The sequence below is a fragment of the Xyrauchen texanus genome, chromosome 35, assembly GCF_025860055.1.
Source record: "Xyrauchen texanus isolate HMW12.3.18 chromosome 35, RBS_HiC_50CHRs, whole genome shotgun sequence".
In the NCBI taxonomy this organism is placed as follows: domain Eukaryota; kingdom Metazoa; phylum Chordata; class Actinopteri; order Cypriniformes; family Catostomidae; genus Xyrauchen; species Xyrauchen texanus.
In genome coordinates, this window is record NC_068310.1 from 8,656,650 (window position 1) to 8,674,619 (window position 17,970).

Consider the following 17,970-nt stretch of genomic DNA (forward strand, 5'->3'; position numbering starts at 1 on the left):
ACTCCACTTACAATGTGTGCTTAAAAGAAGGATTGTTCTTTGTTTTGTTTTTTCTGCAGTGCATTTGACGTAATGCTGCCAATCAAGAACGATATGCAGATACATAACTCTAATTTTCTAATAATAAATGAGTATTGTTGCAAGCAACTTTGTATAAATGAACAATGTCATGTTGATTAGACTGTCTGACTGATGGCTTATTACGTAAGTGTTGTTTCGGCTCATGAAACTCACCTGTGATTGGCTGGTTTGTCACTCAATCAGCCCAAAATAAAAACAAATGCAAAGAATACTGTATACAAATCCACCATTTGGACTTGTTATGGGTTTAGCAAAAATTACCTTTTTAAAGAATGAGGGGGACGTGTCCCCCACGTTACCAACGGCTATAAACCCTTGCTTGAAAATTATGGGATTGTAAAGTGTACAGTCGATCTGCATTTCAGAATCTCACCAGAAATACTATGCCGTCTGAGTATATCTCGCTTACTGTTTTATGAATATTGAGGATTTGGTCATGCTACTCCATCTGGCATACTACTTTATAAAGTGTGGAAGTATAGATATTTGGACGTAGCATTACTCTCTCTACTGAATCCCGGTCAAAGCATGCTGGGAACTAGAAATCCCCTGCCCAGTTTCAGTAATTCAAACAAAAAATATATTTTTTTCCCCAACACAAATAGATTTAAGTAAACTTGTATTCATTGAAACAATTAGGTTCACTAGATAACATGCGTGTTTTGAGTAGTAGGATCAAGGGAGGTTTCGTTATACCTAATGATAGTTCAAAAAAATTGTAGCACTTAAGAATGAATGAAAATCTGAAAAACTTTACACAAGGTTTATCATGGAAAATATATTTGCTTGCAGTTTCCTTTGTGAATATTTCCTCATCAGTAGAAGTTTCTTACCTCACAGTATGGTGATGTGCTGTCCTGTACTGATCACAGATACTGTACATGAGAAGAGATGTGCTCCCTTATTTAACTGCATGTCTGTGCATCTCTAATCTGTCACTGGATGATATTATTAGAACAAACTAAATCACTAAATAATCTTGCTCTTCTTGCCTGTCTGTCTCAAACACACACACACACACACACACACACACACACACACACACACACACACACACACACACACACACACACACACGTTGTGTTTCCATGTTTTATGGGGACTTTCCATAGACATAATGGTTTTTATACTGTACAAACTTTATATTCTATCCCCTAAACCTAACCCTACCCCTAAACCTAACCCTCACAGAAAACATTCTGCATTTTTACATTTTCAAAAAACATAATTTAGTATGATTTATAATCTGTTTTCCTCATGGGGACCGACAAAATGTCCCCACAGCGTCAAAAATTTGGGTTATACTATCCTTATGGGGACATTTGGTCCCCACAAAGTGATAAATACACGCTCACACACACACACACACACACACACACACACACACACACACACACACACACACACACACACACGTTGTGTTTCCATGTTTTATGGGGACTTTCCATAGACATAATGACTTTTATACTGTACAAACTTTATATTCTATCCCCTAAACCTAACCCTCACAGAAAACTTTCTGCATTTTTACATTTTCAAAAAACATAATTTAGTATGTTTTTTAAGCTATTTAAATAATGGGGACACTAGAAATGTCCTCATAAACCACATTTATAGCATAATACCCTTGTATTTACCAGTTTGTAAATGGTGTGGCTATCATTATGAGGACTCTTCATAGACATAATGATTTTTATACTGTACAAACTATAGATTATATCCCCTAACCCTAAACCTACCATCACAAAAAACATTGTTTAGCATGTAATTGAAGTTATTTGATTTATGGGGACACTAGAAATATCCTCATGAACCACATTTATAGCATAATACCCTTGTATTTACCAGTTTGTAACCTAAAAAATGTCCTCGTAAGCCACCCAAAGCTTCCACCCCCATCCCCCGGCCCCCCCCCCACACACGCACAGGTTCATCTCATGTCTCCACAGCTCTTTAATACAGTATCTGTCTGTCTGACTGATAAAGAATTTGGTACTCTTAAGCCACACTTTAAAATGTTGTTCTAGATAACAACAAATCAAAACCAAATGGCATCTGCAAAGATTCCTTACTAAGAAGCGAATTCACTTTTCATTGCCATTTTGTAAAATTACTTTTACAACTGATAATGTTTAGTGGATGTTGTCAGTTCCAATTTCACACAGGTGTCCAGGGCTGGCACAGTATACACAAATATTGTTCATAGCATTAACTATAAGCATTTTACACTAACGTTTGTCAATGAGAAAGAGTCAAAAATATTTTTGTTTTCATTTGGGACAGTATACCTAGTGTTATATCATTTCAAACCTAATTTCAAAAAAAATTTGTGAAATGTTTTGTTTGAAAAATGTGCTTGTGATTGATTTCTTTATTTGATATTTTGTTATCAAATGCTATGACTGAGGATGGACAGATTGATTGTTCTGTTTGTGATGTTGTATCAACAGAATTAATACTCACATCAAATATTGTTAATAAATTAATAAATAACAGATGTCTCATCAATTGTAGTTTAGGCCTATAAACAAAATGTTGTTTTTAAATAGAATGTTCAATGGCTAAAGTACCCATTTTATCCTAGGAAAAAAAAACACTCATTTAGGTATCGGATTGGTATCAAGATCGGCAATATTGGGCTTGATGGTACTTGGTAGGCCTATCGGATTGAAAATAAATAAATAAAATGGACAAGAATTCTATCTCTTGTATGTCAATGGCATTCATATATTATTCATTATTATTTAAAATATCTCTTTTGGTATTCCACAGAATAATAAACGTTGTACTGGTCTGGAACAACACAATTGTGAATAAATGATGCCAGAATTTTCATTTTTGGGCAAACTATCCCTTTAAGCATGTCAAAGAAGCCTAGTAGGTAGGGCCATTTCTAGCTATAAGTGGGATAAGCAGCCGTTTTGGGTCCCAAAACCAACAGGGTCCTCGCAAAGGTTTTTATTTTGTTTTTTAACTACTAAAATCTGTGAGTAAGACTCAGGCAGGCAGACTCAATTAGACAGCTGTAGGGGCCTCCCTTGTGGCCCGAGAAGGAAGAGGGGGGTGCTCCAAGTAAGATTATGCATAGGGCCCTCATATGCCCAAAAACGGCCCAACTAGTGTAGAGACACCAACATACAGTACAATGACATCAGCATACAAACACAACATACTGTCCTGGTAACCAACTTTTCTGCCTTTTATATAGGTCAGTGAGTTTGGTGTCTGCCTACAATGCCAAAATCTCATTCTCCACTTGATGCACTGCTTCATGTAAAGATGGCAGCTGTCAACACTCTCTGTGCTGTCCATATAGGTTTAGTTTGAATGTGTGTGTAGTGTTCTGGTCTGATCTTTAAAATCCAGCAGCTGCCCAGTGGAGCAGCAGGGCTGCATGCCTCCATGAACTCTCTCCTCTTCCCATAGTTCCGCCTGCAGTCTCACCAAGCCCTGTTTCACTCATGCTGGCCTTTGAACATCAGACTAATACTCAAGGGCGAAGGAACCATTATAACTGGGGGGACATGTCCCCATTAATTTTAGAAATAACCAAATTTGTCCCCCCTTCCAAAACCATTTATTTGTGTTGTTAGCAGTAGTAGCGCCAGCACGTGCAGTGCAAAAATGGAACAGGACACCCATTTACTGTCATGACAATATGACAATAAACGGGCTAGACCTTTTTCTGGAATTTAATGAGAAAGATACTGGATGAATAAATGTGCATATGTATAACACCTAGATGCACACCCTATCATCATGTCCTGATTCATAATTGTTGTTTTTTTATGTCACAGTTGTTCCATGTTTTAATTGCTCCACTAATTGAAATGGCCTTACTATTATTTTAAGAATGTTAAAACTAGACTGACATCTTACAGCAGTCATCACACTCAGAGAATGAAAAGAGATTGAAATATTTCAAGTTAACAGAGCAAATGAAGGGCCATCAAACCTCTGTCTGTCTAGCACACAGCAAAAGATGGTTCTCGATAGAAATAGAAATGGTTGTGAATATATGTAAATGAAATGCAAATGTGTTTTATATTATATTATATTATATTATATTATATTATATTATATTATATTATCAAGATTTAAGATGCAGCAGTTCTTTTTATTAAAACAGGATAGTGGTTGAGTCAGCCCCCTGCTGGACATACCAATGCACTGTCATACAAACAATGCACAGACTACATAATGAACATACTGTTTATACAAAGCAGTCATACCTGTAGATAGAGGCAGTCTTAAAACACATAAATAATTGACTTTTATCTGTAGATAATTGAAAAATATTAATAATTATTCATATATTATTACAGTACTATATCAATATTATCCTACCACATTTTGGCTGGTAAGTTCAAGAGAAAAAAAAATCAGAGACACCTGTATCTATGCAGTGATTAGATCCAAAAAATGTATTAATTCAAAAACCATAACAAATGGCATCAGTGCAACTCTTGACACTTGTGTTTAATAAACAGAAAACAGATACTTTCCTGAAGAACTGTGTAAATAGTGTGCAAATATGACTAAATTAAACATTACTAAAAGTTCACAGTGTTTCAGTAATAATGAATTTTAACATTATTTAACTTACAATAACAGACTAATGTGTGACAGCTGTTAAAAACGGAAGTGCACTGGAGGATCATATTTGAACACTATTTACACAGTTTTTCAGGAAAGTATCTGTTTTCTGTCTCCTCCACCCATTTGTTATGTTTGTACATGTCTTGTATGTTGTGAGTGCACATGGCTGTGTTTGATATTTCAGCGCTATGTGTACTCGTGTTTGTTTGGACTTGTATGTTTGCACATGGCTGTGTGTTTGTATTGCCATGTGCATCCCCGACTCCGACTCCGCCTCCTCATTTCCTCATCACTCTCACTTGTTTAGTCCTTGTTATGTTACTAAGTTTCACCTGTTCCTAATGTGTGTTCCTTTTATATATGTTGCCCTCTTTCTTCATGTCTCTGCCATATTGCTTCGTATGTTCATGAGTTTGCCAGTCCATGGAGTCATTTGGTTCCTGTACTCCTCGGTCAGCCCTTGTCTTTATTTCGATTTATTCTATTTGTTTTATTTTTCACCCTTGTGAGAGTTTTATATGGAGATGGGATTTATGCATATTAATATATAAATGAGAAGAGATTAAAAAATAGAAAGTTGGTTCATAAATGAATAAAATGAGATTTGCAAAAAAAAAAAAGAAATATTCACAAATATATTTTTTAACTCACAAACACAACTCTGTCCAGCATTCATTTGTGAATCGTGCTCATTTATTTGGGGATCGCTTCCTGTGCATTTGCGGCTCGCAACATGCATTTGTTGATTTGTAAACAAATCTAGCATCAAGATGTACACACAAATCTACAAATAAGTGGACTCCACCCATTGTCTACTAATGCAATCAGATAACGGCCACATTACTCGGACCAATCGTAGCATGTTCGATCTTCAACCAATCACACTTCGTTTTACTATCAGGGCAGGACCAGAGTCACAGGAGTCACAGAGCCCTCATGAGCATGGAATCAAGCACATACAGATAAGCTCCAAGGCTGCAAACTTTTAAAGAAACAAACGTCATCAGAGGAATACTGTGACTTAATCTGTATAGCTCAAATAATTAACAAGTTATTAATTTAAGTGCTTTTATAAAATTATGAGCTTCACGTTTTCTGCATATAAACCCTCAAAACAATTGGCCACATTCACTTCCACTGTAAGTGCCTCACTGTAACTGAAATGTTTGCTATTTTAAATAAAAGGAGGTATGAGTTGAAAATAACTTTTGTGGTATACAACATTATGCCACAAATGCTGAAAATTTACCTTAAATTGTATTGAAATATGCATACCCAGAATATTCCATTAAACAGTAATTATTATCGGTGTGCAGCTGTTGAACCCACTTCACATGGGCATACACATGGCTCTATTACTGGTGGACAAACTGCAGCTCACTTGTGTGTGTGTGTGTGAATGAGTGTCGAGGCACAAACATACGGCATGAATACACACATAAACTGCTGCACCACACCTTTGGGAAAAAAATGTCATGACATGTCCAGATACACACTTTAGCATTATGTAATAGGAAAAGCATATATGGAAACCAAAGTATGTCAGTATATTTTATTTTGCATACATACACATCACTGTGTACTGGTGGCTGTAGTGCAATAGTTCTCAACTGGTTTTGCTAAAAACAAAAGTAATTTGTATTTAACATGGTCAAGATTGTATTTACCTTGTGCATGAGGGCATGCCATGCAACCAGTTCTTCCTAAATTGGTTAGCTTCAACCAAGTGATACAATTAATTTGTAGTTTAATTGGATGGATAGCATAAATATCAACAGATTTGGAAAGCATTTTTACCTCCCTTTTAAAAGTTGAAGAGAGCCCTTTTTTTGGCAAATCAACTATAAAAAAAAATAAAATAAAAAAATAATATATATGTGTGTGTGTGCATATGTTATAAAAGTATTTTTGTTTTTCATTGATAGGCTGCATTGCAATTAGATTCCTGTCTTAAATTTGTTCGGAATAAATACACGTTTTTTTGTTAGTTTTTTTAGGGGGGGTCACAATCTCATCAACAGAGATATTTTAGTCAACATTCTCTCTTTCTCAGTGTGCAATTCCATTTACAGTGCTTTGAGAAAGTGGAGAAATATTTAAGATCCCTTTACAAGTTCTATTCCAAAACAGGTAGAATTTCCTTTGTCATAAACCAAAACACATATAACAATGTGAAAAGGAGTTTCTGTACATTTCAGATCAGATTGTGAAGAGATCATTTGAACTGAAATCTTAAGGTCTGTCATTTAAGGCCATTCAGAGTTATCTTGCTCTTTGGGTCATTATCATGCTGAAAGATGAATCTTTGCCCTTGTCTAAGGTTGTATGCCCTTTAAATAGTTTATCTTCAAGGACCGCTCTATTTTTGGCTCCGTTTTCCTTGATCGTTAAACATAATCAATATAAACCTCATCAAAATTAACTGATTTCCCTCTGATGTCCTTGTTCTTCGCACATCTCTTTTGGTTTGGACAGGGACATTGAGAGGTGCTATCAGAGCACATGAATATCACTACTTTAGGCAGACAAGTCTCACATTCAACATATTTACTGAGTCTGTGGGCAGCACTTTGTTGTGGAAAATTAGATTCAAGATGTCCAATCAATTAAAAGACCACTGCTTTAAAGGCCACAAATATTTTAATTCTACATTCCTGCTACATACATTGATTTTTGATTTCACACAAATGTGCTTTCTGTAGGAGAGGTCAGATTTCCAGTCAGTGGGATTTCGAAATTCTACAAAAGGAGATTTAAAAGCTTGGGATCCTTATAGTAGGCCTATTGCAGGACACCAAACAGGAACTAAGTCAAACCCAGTCTTGTTTACATAGCACATTCTACAGGATTCAGATACAACCTTTCAGGTGACCTTATATTCCTCACACTGTAAATCCCCTAGAGGAATTATACAACTTCATTTTCACACACTATTTTTGGAGTAAATTAACAACTATGCAGGTTCTCATTTATAGCTCTTATCTACTTCTAAAAGGCTTGCCAAAGGGCAAATTAAAGCTTTGCAACATCCACAACATTTGGTATATTTTTGTCTAATTACAGTTCAACACTTTATACACACCCAGACATTCACAATGACACTTCATCCAAAAACTACACAACATAGCAAACACTACTCCACAAATGTAATGAGGTCCAGAAGTCTGTAAGGAAACTCTTGTTAAGGTTTTGCTGCAAGGCTGTTGACTCATCTCGAGGTTGTGGCTTTTTTTAACAGAGCCTCTTCAGTAGCCCATACTCTGGGATTTTCCAATACACACAATCTCCCTATTATTGCAACACCACAGGCACAGCCCAGGGCACTAAAACTGCCAGGAGTTGAGAACAGAGCTATACTGGAGAGTGTAAAATATGTTTCTCAACTGGTTTTGCACTGGACATTGATTGGTGAATTGCACTCTCATTTACCCTCATCATAGTGAAGCTGTGTTTATTGTACTTTTGATGCATTTTCTTTTACCTTGTGTTACATTGTCACTCTAAAATAAAAAGATTGTTTGGTTTAGGGTTGGATATTGGATTAGGACTGATAAAATATGCATTCCTATTAGTCACAACTAAATATACAGCTCACTTTTGGCGGCACCCTGTGGACATTTCACCCAGAAACTGGAGCGCACACGTGCCCACACGTTCAACAACACTTCCATATCAGCTGCTAGGGGTGCAGTGGTTTGAATTTCGGTAATCATAGACCGATTTTATAAGCAGAACTGTCTAATTTAGCTAAATTCTACCAAGTGACAGATGAATTTGTGCCAAAATACAGTAGAGTTTGATTTGATGAACATAATTTGTCATCACCAACAGACATGTTTTTTTTCTTTTCCAAGCCTATTTATTTTGCTATGCAAAATATACATCATTATATAGTTAGTTGCATTTACTTTTTTTGCATTTACAAGGTTTCCAAGTTTTCTAGAGGCATACAATCATTTTATATGATGAACAGACCATAATGTAAGTCATTATTCACTCCCAAAGCAAATACAATCATTGATCAACTACTAAAAAAGAGTAAAGATCAAATAAGGCAACGTCAGTAAAATCAAAACTCACTGTGTCGTGACTCCATGATTATTGGCAATGAGATGCACAAAAACCAATGAGATTTGATGTTTTTACGTGTCCCTATATTTGATTTGGGCACTGTTTGAATGAGTATGCATGAGTATTTTTTAAGCTTTAAAGTTAGCTGCTATTGTCCGGAAATCAGTCAATGTAAAATTCTTAAAAATATCTTAAAAATAATCTGCTGAATAAAAAAAAGTTATATGTATGCTGGCTGAGAGGTGCAGAGCAAAACCAAATTAGCAAAGCAAATAAAATTTGAAACCACAATGGAAATAAGCCACAACGAAACAAAATAAAGCCACAAAACAACTAAATGAATAAGACACAACAACATGATCAGAAAAGAATTAGCTATACAAATGCTGAACTTATTTGTCCTTGAGTGCTCTGGCCACTACGCTTAAGTTTCTACCAGAAATCTAAATGCATATAAATTCAGGAAGATTTCCTCGAAAATGACATCACACCTGCCGCTATTCTTGCTATACTGTGCTCTTATAAGGTGTATGAATGCTGGAGTCCCTGCTCGGACAGCACGCCTCAACAAACCTCATGATCAGCGCAGCCACAAAATGAGAGGCTTTTTTTCTATGATATGAAAATGAAACAAATAATAGGATAATGACTTCTGAAGCCAACTTCTGCATTGTCTAATCAATGCTTCACTGGTCTGCCACAATAATGCAATATATTTTACTGTGAATATCTGAATTACAGTGGTGGCCAAAATGATTGGCACACTTGGTAAATATGAGCAAAGAAGGTTGTGAAAAACAAAATCTGCATTGTTATCCTTATGGTCTTTCATTCAAAATATTCACAAAAATCTATAATTTAATTAACGTAAAACAATTGAAAAAGGGGAAATATCTCATTATTAAATAAATATTTTTCTCCAAAACACACTGACCACAATTATTGACATCCCGAGAATTTCTTATGAGTAAAATATATCTGAAGTATATTCCCATTCATTTTAATTGTTTTAGAGCACCTGGGTGACTAGGAACATTAAATGATCTGCCGTGCCTTCCTGTTTCAAAGGGGTATAAATATGAGGTAACACACAGGCCAAATTCCCTTAATTATCAATCACAGTGGGTTAGATTAAAGACTATAGCTCTGATGTGCGGCAAAAGGTAGTTGAACATCACAAAATGGGAAATGGCTATAAGAAAATAGCCAAAGCATTGGAAAATCCAATTTCCACCATCAGGGCATTAATTAAGAAGTTCCAATCAACTGGAGATCTTAAGAATCGGCCTGGAAAAGGATGTGTGTCTACAGTATATTGTCTCCAGGCACAGTGAGGAGGATTGTTCAAGTGACCAAAGAATCTCCAAGGATCACAGCTGGAGAATTGCAAAAATTAGTTGGGGCCTGAGGTCAGAAAGTCCAAAAAAATAAATAAAAATCAGACATCACCTACATCACAACAATTTGTTTGGGAGGGTTTAAAGAAAAAAAAAAAGCCTCTGCTCTCATCCAACAACAAACTGAAGCATCTTCAGTTTGCCAGACACTACTTGAACTTCAAATGCGACCAAGTTCTATGGTCAGATGGAAAAAAAAAGAGCTTTTTGCCAGCAAATACCAGAGATGGATTTGGCGCACACAGAGATGAAGAAGTACCCAATGCCCACGGTTAAATATGGTGCTGTATCTTTAATGATGTGGAGCTGTTTTTCTGCCAGAGGTCCTGGACATCTTGTTTAGATACATGGTATCTACACCTGACTGCCTCTGTCAGAAAGCTTACAATGGGCAATTAATCCAAAACAAACATCAAAATCAACACAAAAATGGTTCACTGACCACAAAATCAAGGTACTGCCATGGTCATCCCAGTCCCCTGACCTGAACCCCACAGAGAATTTGTAGGGTGAACTGAAGAGGAGAGTCCACCAACAAGGACCTCTAAATTTGAAGGATCTGGAGAGATTCAGTATGGAGAAATGGTCTCAGATCTCTTGCTATGTGTTCTCCAACCTCATTAGGAATTATAAGAGAAGACACAGTGCTGGTATCTTGGCAAAGGGAGGTTGCACAATGTATTGAATGAAAGGGTGCCTATAGGCAAATGCATTCTGGAGAAAAATATTGATTTAATAATGAGATATTTCCCCTGATTCAATTTTTTTTACTTCCATTAAAGTTTTTCATTAAATATCAAAAAGATAAACAATCCAGATTTTTTTTCACAGCCTCCTTTGTTCATATTTACCAAGGGTGGCAATATTTTTGGCCACAACTGTATATACACTCACTTTATTAGTTACACCTGTACACCTACATATTCATGTGATTATCTAATCAGCCAATTGTGTGTCAGCAATGCATACAATCATGCAGATACAGTTCATGAGCCTGTTCATGTTCACATCAACCATGTATATATATATATATATATATATATATATATATATATATATATATATATATATATGCTATACCTTTCATTCATTCATTCATATATATATATATATATATATATATATATATATATCATTTTTTTTAAGGGGATTTCTCAGCAAATGTTTATAATATATTATTATATATATTCTAAAAAAATAATGTGTGATTAAATACAATAAATTAAATACAATTATTTGAATACAAATTTTAACAAAAAATTACACACTTCAGCTCTTCACCTAATTCACATACCACAGTTATTTATTTATTTTTTAATTCAGGAGTTCTACGAACTTACCTTTCATACTTTATAATGGCAAAACATATTCAACCTGAAGAAAAAAATCCCTGTTTAACAACTTCTTTTATGGCTTCAAACTGACAAATTTGGAAAGCAGGAAAGGCAGGACATAGTCATTGATGCCATTGTCTGGGCATGTGCCGCAGAGGCACTTGAAGTTGAGAGTCGGGTAAGCAGGGAAATTGCTGCACTTAACATACAAAACTACGACAGCTACTATAATCCAGGGCTACTAATTAATGTCAAATATTCTGCTGTAGCGTTACACCGTGTCCTAACTACACGCGACGCGATGCCGCGACACACGATAAAAGGTATCTTTTCCATGTTAATCAGAGTTTTTGTCCTAACCAGACGCAACGGTGACACGCGAAGTTTCTAATTTAGAAACGGTTCCTATTTCTGCGACGTCGCGGCTGACAGATCCGCCCACACAGAGATCTCATTGGATGGAAGTTCTGCGTGTCATGAATATTTAATCATCAAACATGGACGACGAGGAACTGATTGTCGAAGTTCAAAGGCATTCAATTCTCTACGATAAATCCCACAAATTCCACAAAGACATCAGGAAAAAGGATTCCGTCTGGAGAAGTATAGCTGAAGCATTGAATACACATGGTAAGTTAAGTTTAGACTTTCATCTACAGCGAATGAATGAATGAATGTAGCATTTAGCTATAGTAGGCTACTAATGATGCATCAACCTGTGTAAAACAAATTCCGCTTTATTTTCAATGTAAAGTAGAGTGAATAGGCATGACGATTTGTGTCCCTGTATCCAGGGGTGTCATTCCAGACAATCTACTGAAATACAGGCAGGGTGGGGAGTCGCAATGTCAATGACAGTAGTCCGAGCTGTGCACACCATTTCCAATGCGAGTGCGGGCCAGCAGTGCGCTTTCACAGAGAGACTCCGCCCACACGCTGTTCTGAATGGCTGTGATTTTTGATTGACGTGTGGCGTCTCACAGTCGTGTCGCTTCTAGTGTGGACAGACACACTTGCTGTCGCTGGAATTTTATCGCGTCGCGTGTAGTTAGGACACGGTGTTAGGCCACTACAATCTAGTTAAGAAATTCACACTAATATGTCTTACAAAGCCACAAAGTATTTTTATTCGGACAAATGTGTTCTGAACCTTATGACAAAATGAGCTCTGTGCAGAATTCAAAAACGTTTCTTTTTTAACTATCACACAGAAGATTATTTTGTACCTTTGGCAACCATTTAGGTTATGTAGGCTACAAAATTGAAAATAAAAAATAACAGCATTGCCCATCCACCCACCTAGTTTTTAATCCAGTCGGGATACATTCCAAGAAACATTAGTTCAGTCTTCCTGGTGTGCTTGTTCTGCATTTGAAAAGCCTTTACAACTGAATAAATCCAGAATCTGCTTTCAAACACTTATGAAATGTTAAACAGTGCAGCAGAGGTGCTGTGAGTCATACTTCATTTATGGCTAATGTCTCTTAGCATCATGCTTAATACTGAGTGTGAGTACAAAACGCTGTCCTCCATTGAGAATGAGGTAAATAAAACATGTCTCTTAAAAATGTAGAATCAACACTAAAATCCACTTATGACAGTCTGCCGTTGTAAAGAGTGAAATTAGCATGCATGCTGAATTATGGTGAAGAGTAATCCATGGGGTCTGCATTGGCTTATGCAACAAACATGCAATCAAAATAACTCCAATGATTACAAAAATGATCCGTGCCATAACACCAACAGGTGTAAATTCATCCAATGAGTCTTTTGCCAAGAGGTGTTTACTGTATATATAATTGAAAAACAGTGTAAGTGCAAAAGAGTCATGAAACTTCTCTGTGGTTTAAAGTACTTTTCATCATGTGTTTCCTTAACTTTGGTCTTCCAAAAGCCTTTCTTGTCCACAACCTCACTCTCACTTTTGGATCCAGTTCTGTGTCTTTGCTAAGGAATTATGGGGGATATAATAGGTACACTGCATTAGTGTGGTGTTTAAAGTCATACAGTATGAGCAAAGAGTATTATAGATGGCTGTGGAAAAAATAGAGCAGATGGATTTGGTCCAATAATCTTTCAGCATAACAAAGAGTCTTTCATTTATGTTTTTTCCCCCCACGCATAAGTAATCAACCATACAATTCTCAAAAACCCCATTTTATTAATTTGTTGTGAGTTTAATTAAATTAAATAAATCTTCTTAAACTGCGATGGACTGGCGACCTGTCCAGGGTGTCCCCCGCCTTTCGCCCAATGTTAGCTGGGATAGGCTCCAGCCCCCCGCGACCCTGTATACAGGATAAGCGGTTGACGATGGATGGATGGATGGAAATCTTCTTAAATCTATACTGTATATATGTATATATATATATATATATATATATATATATATATATATATATATATATACATTCAGTAGTTCGCATTTAATGTAATCCTGTATTAAGGATAGTGTAAACATGTGTGGCTCACTGTCTGGGGTGGATTAGTTTTGATGGAATAGATGGTTAGATGGGGAGCTAGTGGGATGCCGGAAACTCTCAATGCTACATAGAGGTAAGCAGCTGTTTGCAGATGTGCAAACAACCTAAACATACGTCTTCCAGATGTAAGCACACACATCCAAGAGACATCTGGGTGATGTACGTGTGCTATCAGGGGTTGGAATCACGTGCGAACATTCCCAATATCCATTAGGATTGATTAAGTTATGACAGAAATTTCAATAGGAATCCTTCAGGATTTTTGTAGTATCATGCAAACCATTTGGTAAAAACATTTCGAGATAGTGAAAGAATGTTTTGTCGAGATATTTCAGAGACGAGACTGCAAATGCGTGAGCGGTTTAAATGGAAAGCAGATGTTATTTTGGATCAGTGGCTCCTGAGATCGCTAGACGGGACACATAACCGACTGTTCCAGAATACAGACTTAATTGTTCCGCAAAAAAGATAAGAGCAACATTCAGTTCTGTTCATCTGCCATAGGTGTTTACCCTCAGCCGTTGAGTCAAAGCTCGACATCTCCCTCCCCGCAGCTGCCCAAATGTGACATGTGTCTTTTCCTGCCGGTCTGAACGGCCACGCGGTTTTTGAATCGCACCAGCGCAAGCGCAATCTCCGCGTTCCACGCCGTTCCCTCCTGCTGGCACCTGAAGTCAATCTCTTTACCGCCGTTCATCACGATAGTGAAGTACACCAGACCCCGCTTATACTCCACGCAGTCCAGCGTGCTCATCTGCTCAAAGCGCATCTCTTTACTGTTATCGCCTTTACAGTCGTACAGATGGAGTCCGTCCTCCGTGAGAACGCAACGCTTCTTCTTCCACAGCTGTAGAAGTCCATTACTCCTCTTCTCCAAATGGCCATCCTTCATGACTTTACACAGGCTCATTCTGAATAAGCGTTGATGTGTAACGCGGTACACAGAAATAACCGGCTAATTCGAACACAATCCCTTAGGCGACGTGTCCACTGCCGTCGTCGCGAAGCGTTGACGAAGATTTTTCGTAAACGCGCATAAGACCGCTTCATTTATGCCGTTTTGCTCATTTTAAATGTCACATCTGGAGATAATTCCATTAAAGGACAGATTCCTGTTTATAACGCATCATTGCTACGTTGCCGGCAAAGACTTACGCGGTAACAAATCTTTTTCCGACTTTTATATATTGTTACAATCTACTTGTAAGTCCCGTAGTGTGGGCATGTTGGTACTTGCTCCTCCGAAATCGACACTACTCTTCTCGTGTTTCTGAAGGACTCTCCCCCACCCCGCTCTGACGTCACGGGGATTTAGTTCTACTTTTACTGCATTGAAATGCTGATGCCTGATAAACATCGGCGTGTGTGTCCATTCATGCCCTAGAATATAACAACAGACTGTTGGATGGACCTTTGTTTTATTCTTGTCAAACAGCTTTATTTAACGGTAACGTTTAATTTGGCTGCTCATCTTTGTCATATAGAACAATGCTGGGTTAAAAACAACTCAAGTTGGGTTGTTTTAGTCCAGCTGCTGTTTAAAAGGGACATAAGACATGTTGAGCTAAACCAGCAAAATTGGTTGTTATTTTCAATCCAGTTTTTACTCACATTATTTAAAATTTTAAATAAAAGTGCCAGGTTGTTTTGACCTCTATCCTTTAAATATTGTAAAATAAACCACACTGTAAACATATGTGTTAAAATTGTACCTCCTTTATTTTTTTATGAATCTAAATCCTTGCAATAATTACACTTATTAATAGCAGCATTGCTATTTTACAAACGTTTTAATAAAGAGCTTGTAGAACAATGAACATGTCTAATTAATATCAGTTACTTTATAGGCATTCAAATAATTAAATACCCATTGCATTACAGTATTAACATTACTTCAAGTATCTATTAATGTAAGAAATTAATACAAATCCATAAATTAATTCAATTAAAATAAACACAAAAAAGAATCCATGTGTAGTCCTGTATTGAGTTTAGGATGTAGGGGAATAAGGCCTTGACATCAGCCTGCTGGATACACTCCACCATATTTGTACCAACCTATTAAAAGACAGATATAAAGAAAGCAAAGGAAAATGTTTAACTAAAGATGTTAACCAAAAATGCAGTAAATGGGTAATTATTTCCCCTGGATTTGGATTTTCGATTATGATGTCATTTTTTCCCATTTGTCTCATATGTTGATGTCAGTTACATCCATTTCATCAATTAATTAATACAAAATCTCAAGATTGAGAATTTATTAACAATTACCCTATTAAATTTATGCCATACTGTATATAATTGGGACAATAATAGAATATTAAGAGCTATAGCAGATACTGTGGTACAAATAAAATACAGATATTCGTAACAAGGGCAATTTTTTTTATTAATTTTTTTAGGTTATTGTTATAAACATAAGCATCATCTGAAAGGTCGAGGAGGATGTGTTGCTACAATTTACAATGATTTTCAATGCTAATCAAAGGTCTGGATATAAGTTTAATTCTTTTGAACTGCTAATGTTTAATGTGACATCATCTTTTGTCTTTTGCTCTTGCAACAGTAAAGACCATGGCCATATTCTGAATTCCTTCAAGAATTTGCTGATTTTCTGTCAGATCTAGTGGTTGCAGTGGATAGAGCTTTAATCGTCGGTGACTTCAACATCCACATAGATAACGAAAATGATACACTGGGATTAGCATTTATCAATATTCTCAACTCTGTTGGGGTTAGACAAAAAGTGACAGGTCCAACCCATTGCCAAAATCATATGCTAGATCTAATTTTGTCATATGAATTGATGTTGCATAATCTAGAAATTCTGGCACAGAGCGATTATATCTCAAATCATTACCTCTTCTCTTGTAAGCTGCGCTTGATAAAGGCAGTGCTGGTTCCCTAGAAAAACATGTTGGGAAGAAATATGCACGTGCATGTTATGGCTTCTTATGTAGGCATCATAAAGTTAAAGTGCACATAAACCAAGTCAAGTGGTCTAAGATGTAAAAAAAAGGCACACTGCCCTAAATATCTATGCATATTGTACAGTGTATTTCACAGCAGGCACATTTTTAGGCTTTCATTATTACTGGGGAGTCTGGAACCAATCAAGTACACAATCTATTGTACTATGATGTTGAAGGGGGGTTAAAATATTTAATTTATTTATTAATTTAGCAAAAACTGCACCAAAGCATCCATTTCTGGTGATTTTAGGAGAATCATTTCAGCATTTTCTTTAGTAGCTTATATACTGTATATTGTGTAGCATTAAGAAATGCACTAAAAACATATTGTCACTTTTTCACATTACGTAGCACAAGATTAAGTTTATCAAAGTTACATTTCGCAAAAGCATGCTGTAGCAGTATCATGGTACAATAATGGTACAATATGGTAAAACCGAGGTATTTTTATTATATACAGTAGGCCTATATCATGGTATTTATATGGAAGGCTACTCCAATAAACATGGTATTGGTTTGTTTGTGGTACTTTTAAGTGCTTTCATGCAATGTAAATGTTGTAGACACTTTTATTTAGAAAGTACCTTTACCTGCAGTAGACAATTGTTCACAGGCTGCACTCGCACATGATCTTCATCACTGGCAAATGATTGAAAGCAGCTGCAGGTTTTGTTTCAGTGAATTGTAAGTATTCACTTCATTCAGTGTTGTTTTTGTTCTCTGTCTTCTAAACTTCTAAATTCATTGAGAAGAACCAACTCAAAAGTCTGATTAATTCACACATCAGGCATCACTTCAATTCACGAGCACCGCGCTCATGAGTCTATGGCTGTGTTCACAGTGGCATACTATCCATACTACTCTGTTTAGTTTTTTTGGCAAACACAGGTATAACAGAAACAGTAAGAGTAGTATGGTAGTATGGCATTTAGTACATGGTCTATTTGTTTTGTGGAGGGCACCACAACATGTCATCGCAACACACAGGGGGCATTTTGTTAGACACAGTTTGAACACATACTTATTGCATCGG

The 17,970-nt window shown here is 36.5% G+C and overlaps 1 protein-coding gene across 1 annotated transcript; it reads right to left on the reverse strand.

Annotated features, from left to right (window-relative positions):
• Nucleotides 1-11,413: 11,413 nt before the first annotated feature.
• LOC127628996 (pleckstrin homology-like domain family A member 3) lies at nt 11,414-15,224 on the reverse strand. The gene is made up of 2 exons (XM_052106002.1): nt 14,478-15,224; nt 11,414-13,429 (listed from the first exon to the last, which is right to left on the reverse strand). The coding sequence occupies exon 1, from the start codon at nt 14,873-14,875 to the stop codon at nt 14,492-14,494; it is 384 nt and encodes a 127-aa protein (XP_051961962.1). The 5' UTR covers nt 14,876-15,224; the 3' UTR covers nt 11,414-13,429; nt 14,478-14,491.
• Between the last annotated feature and the right edge of the window lie 2,746 nt (nt 15,225-17,970).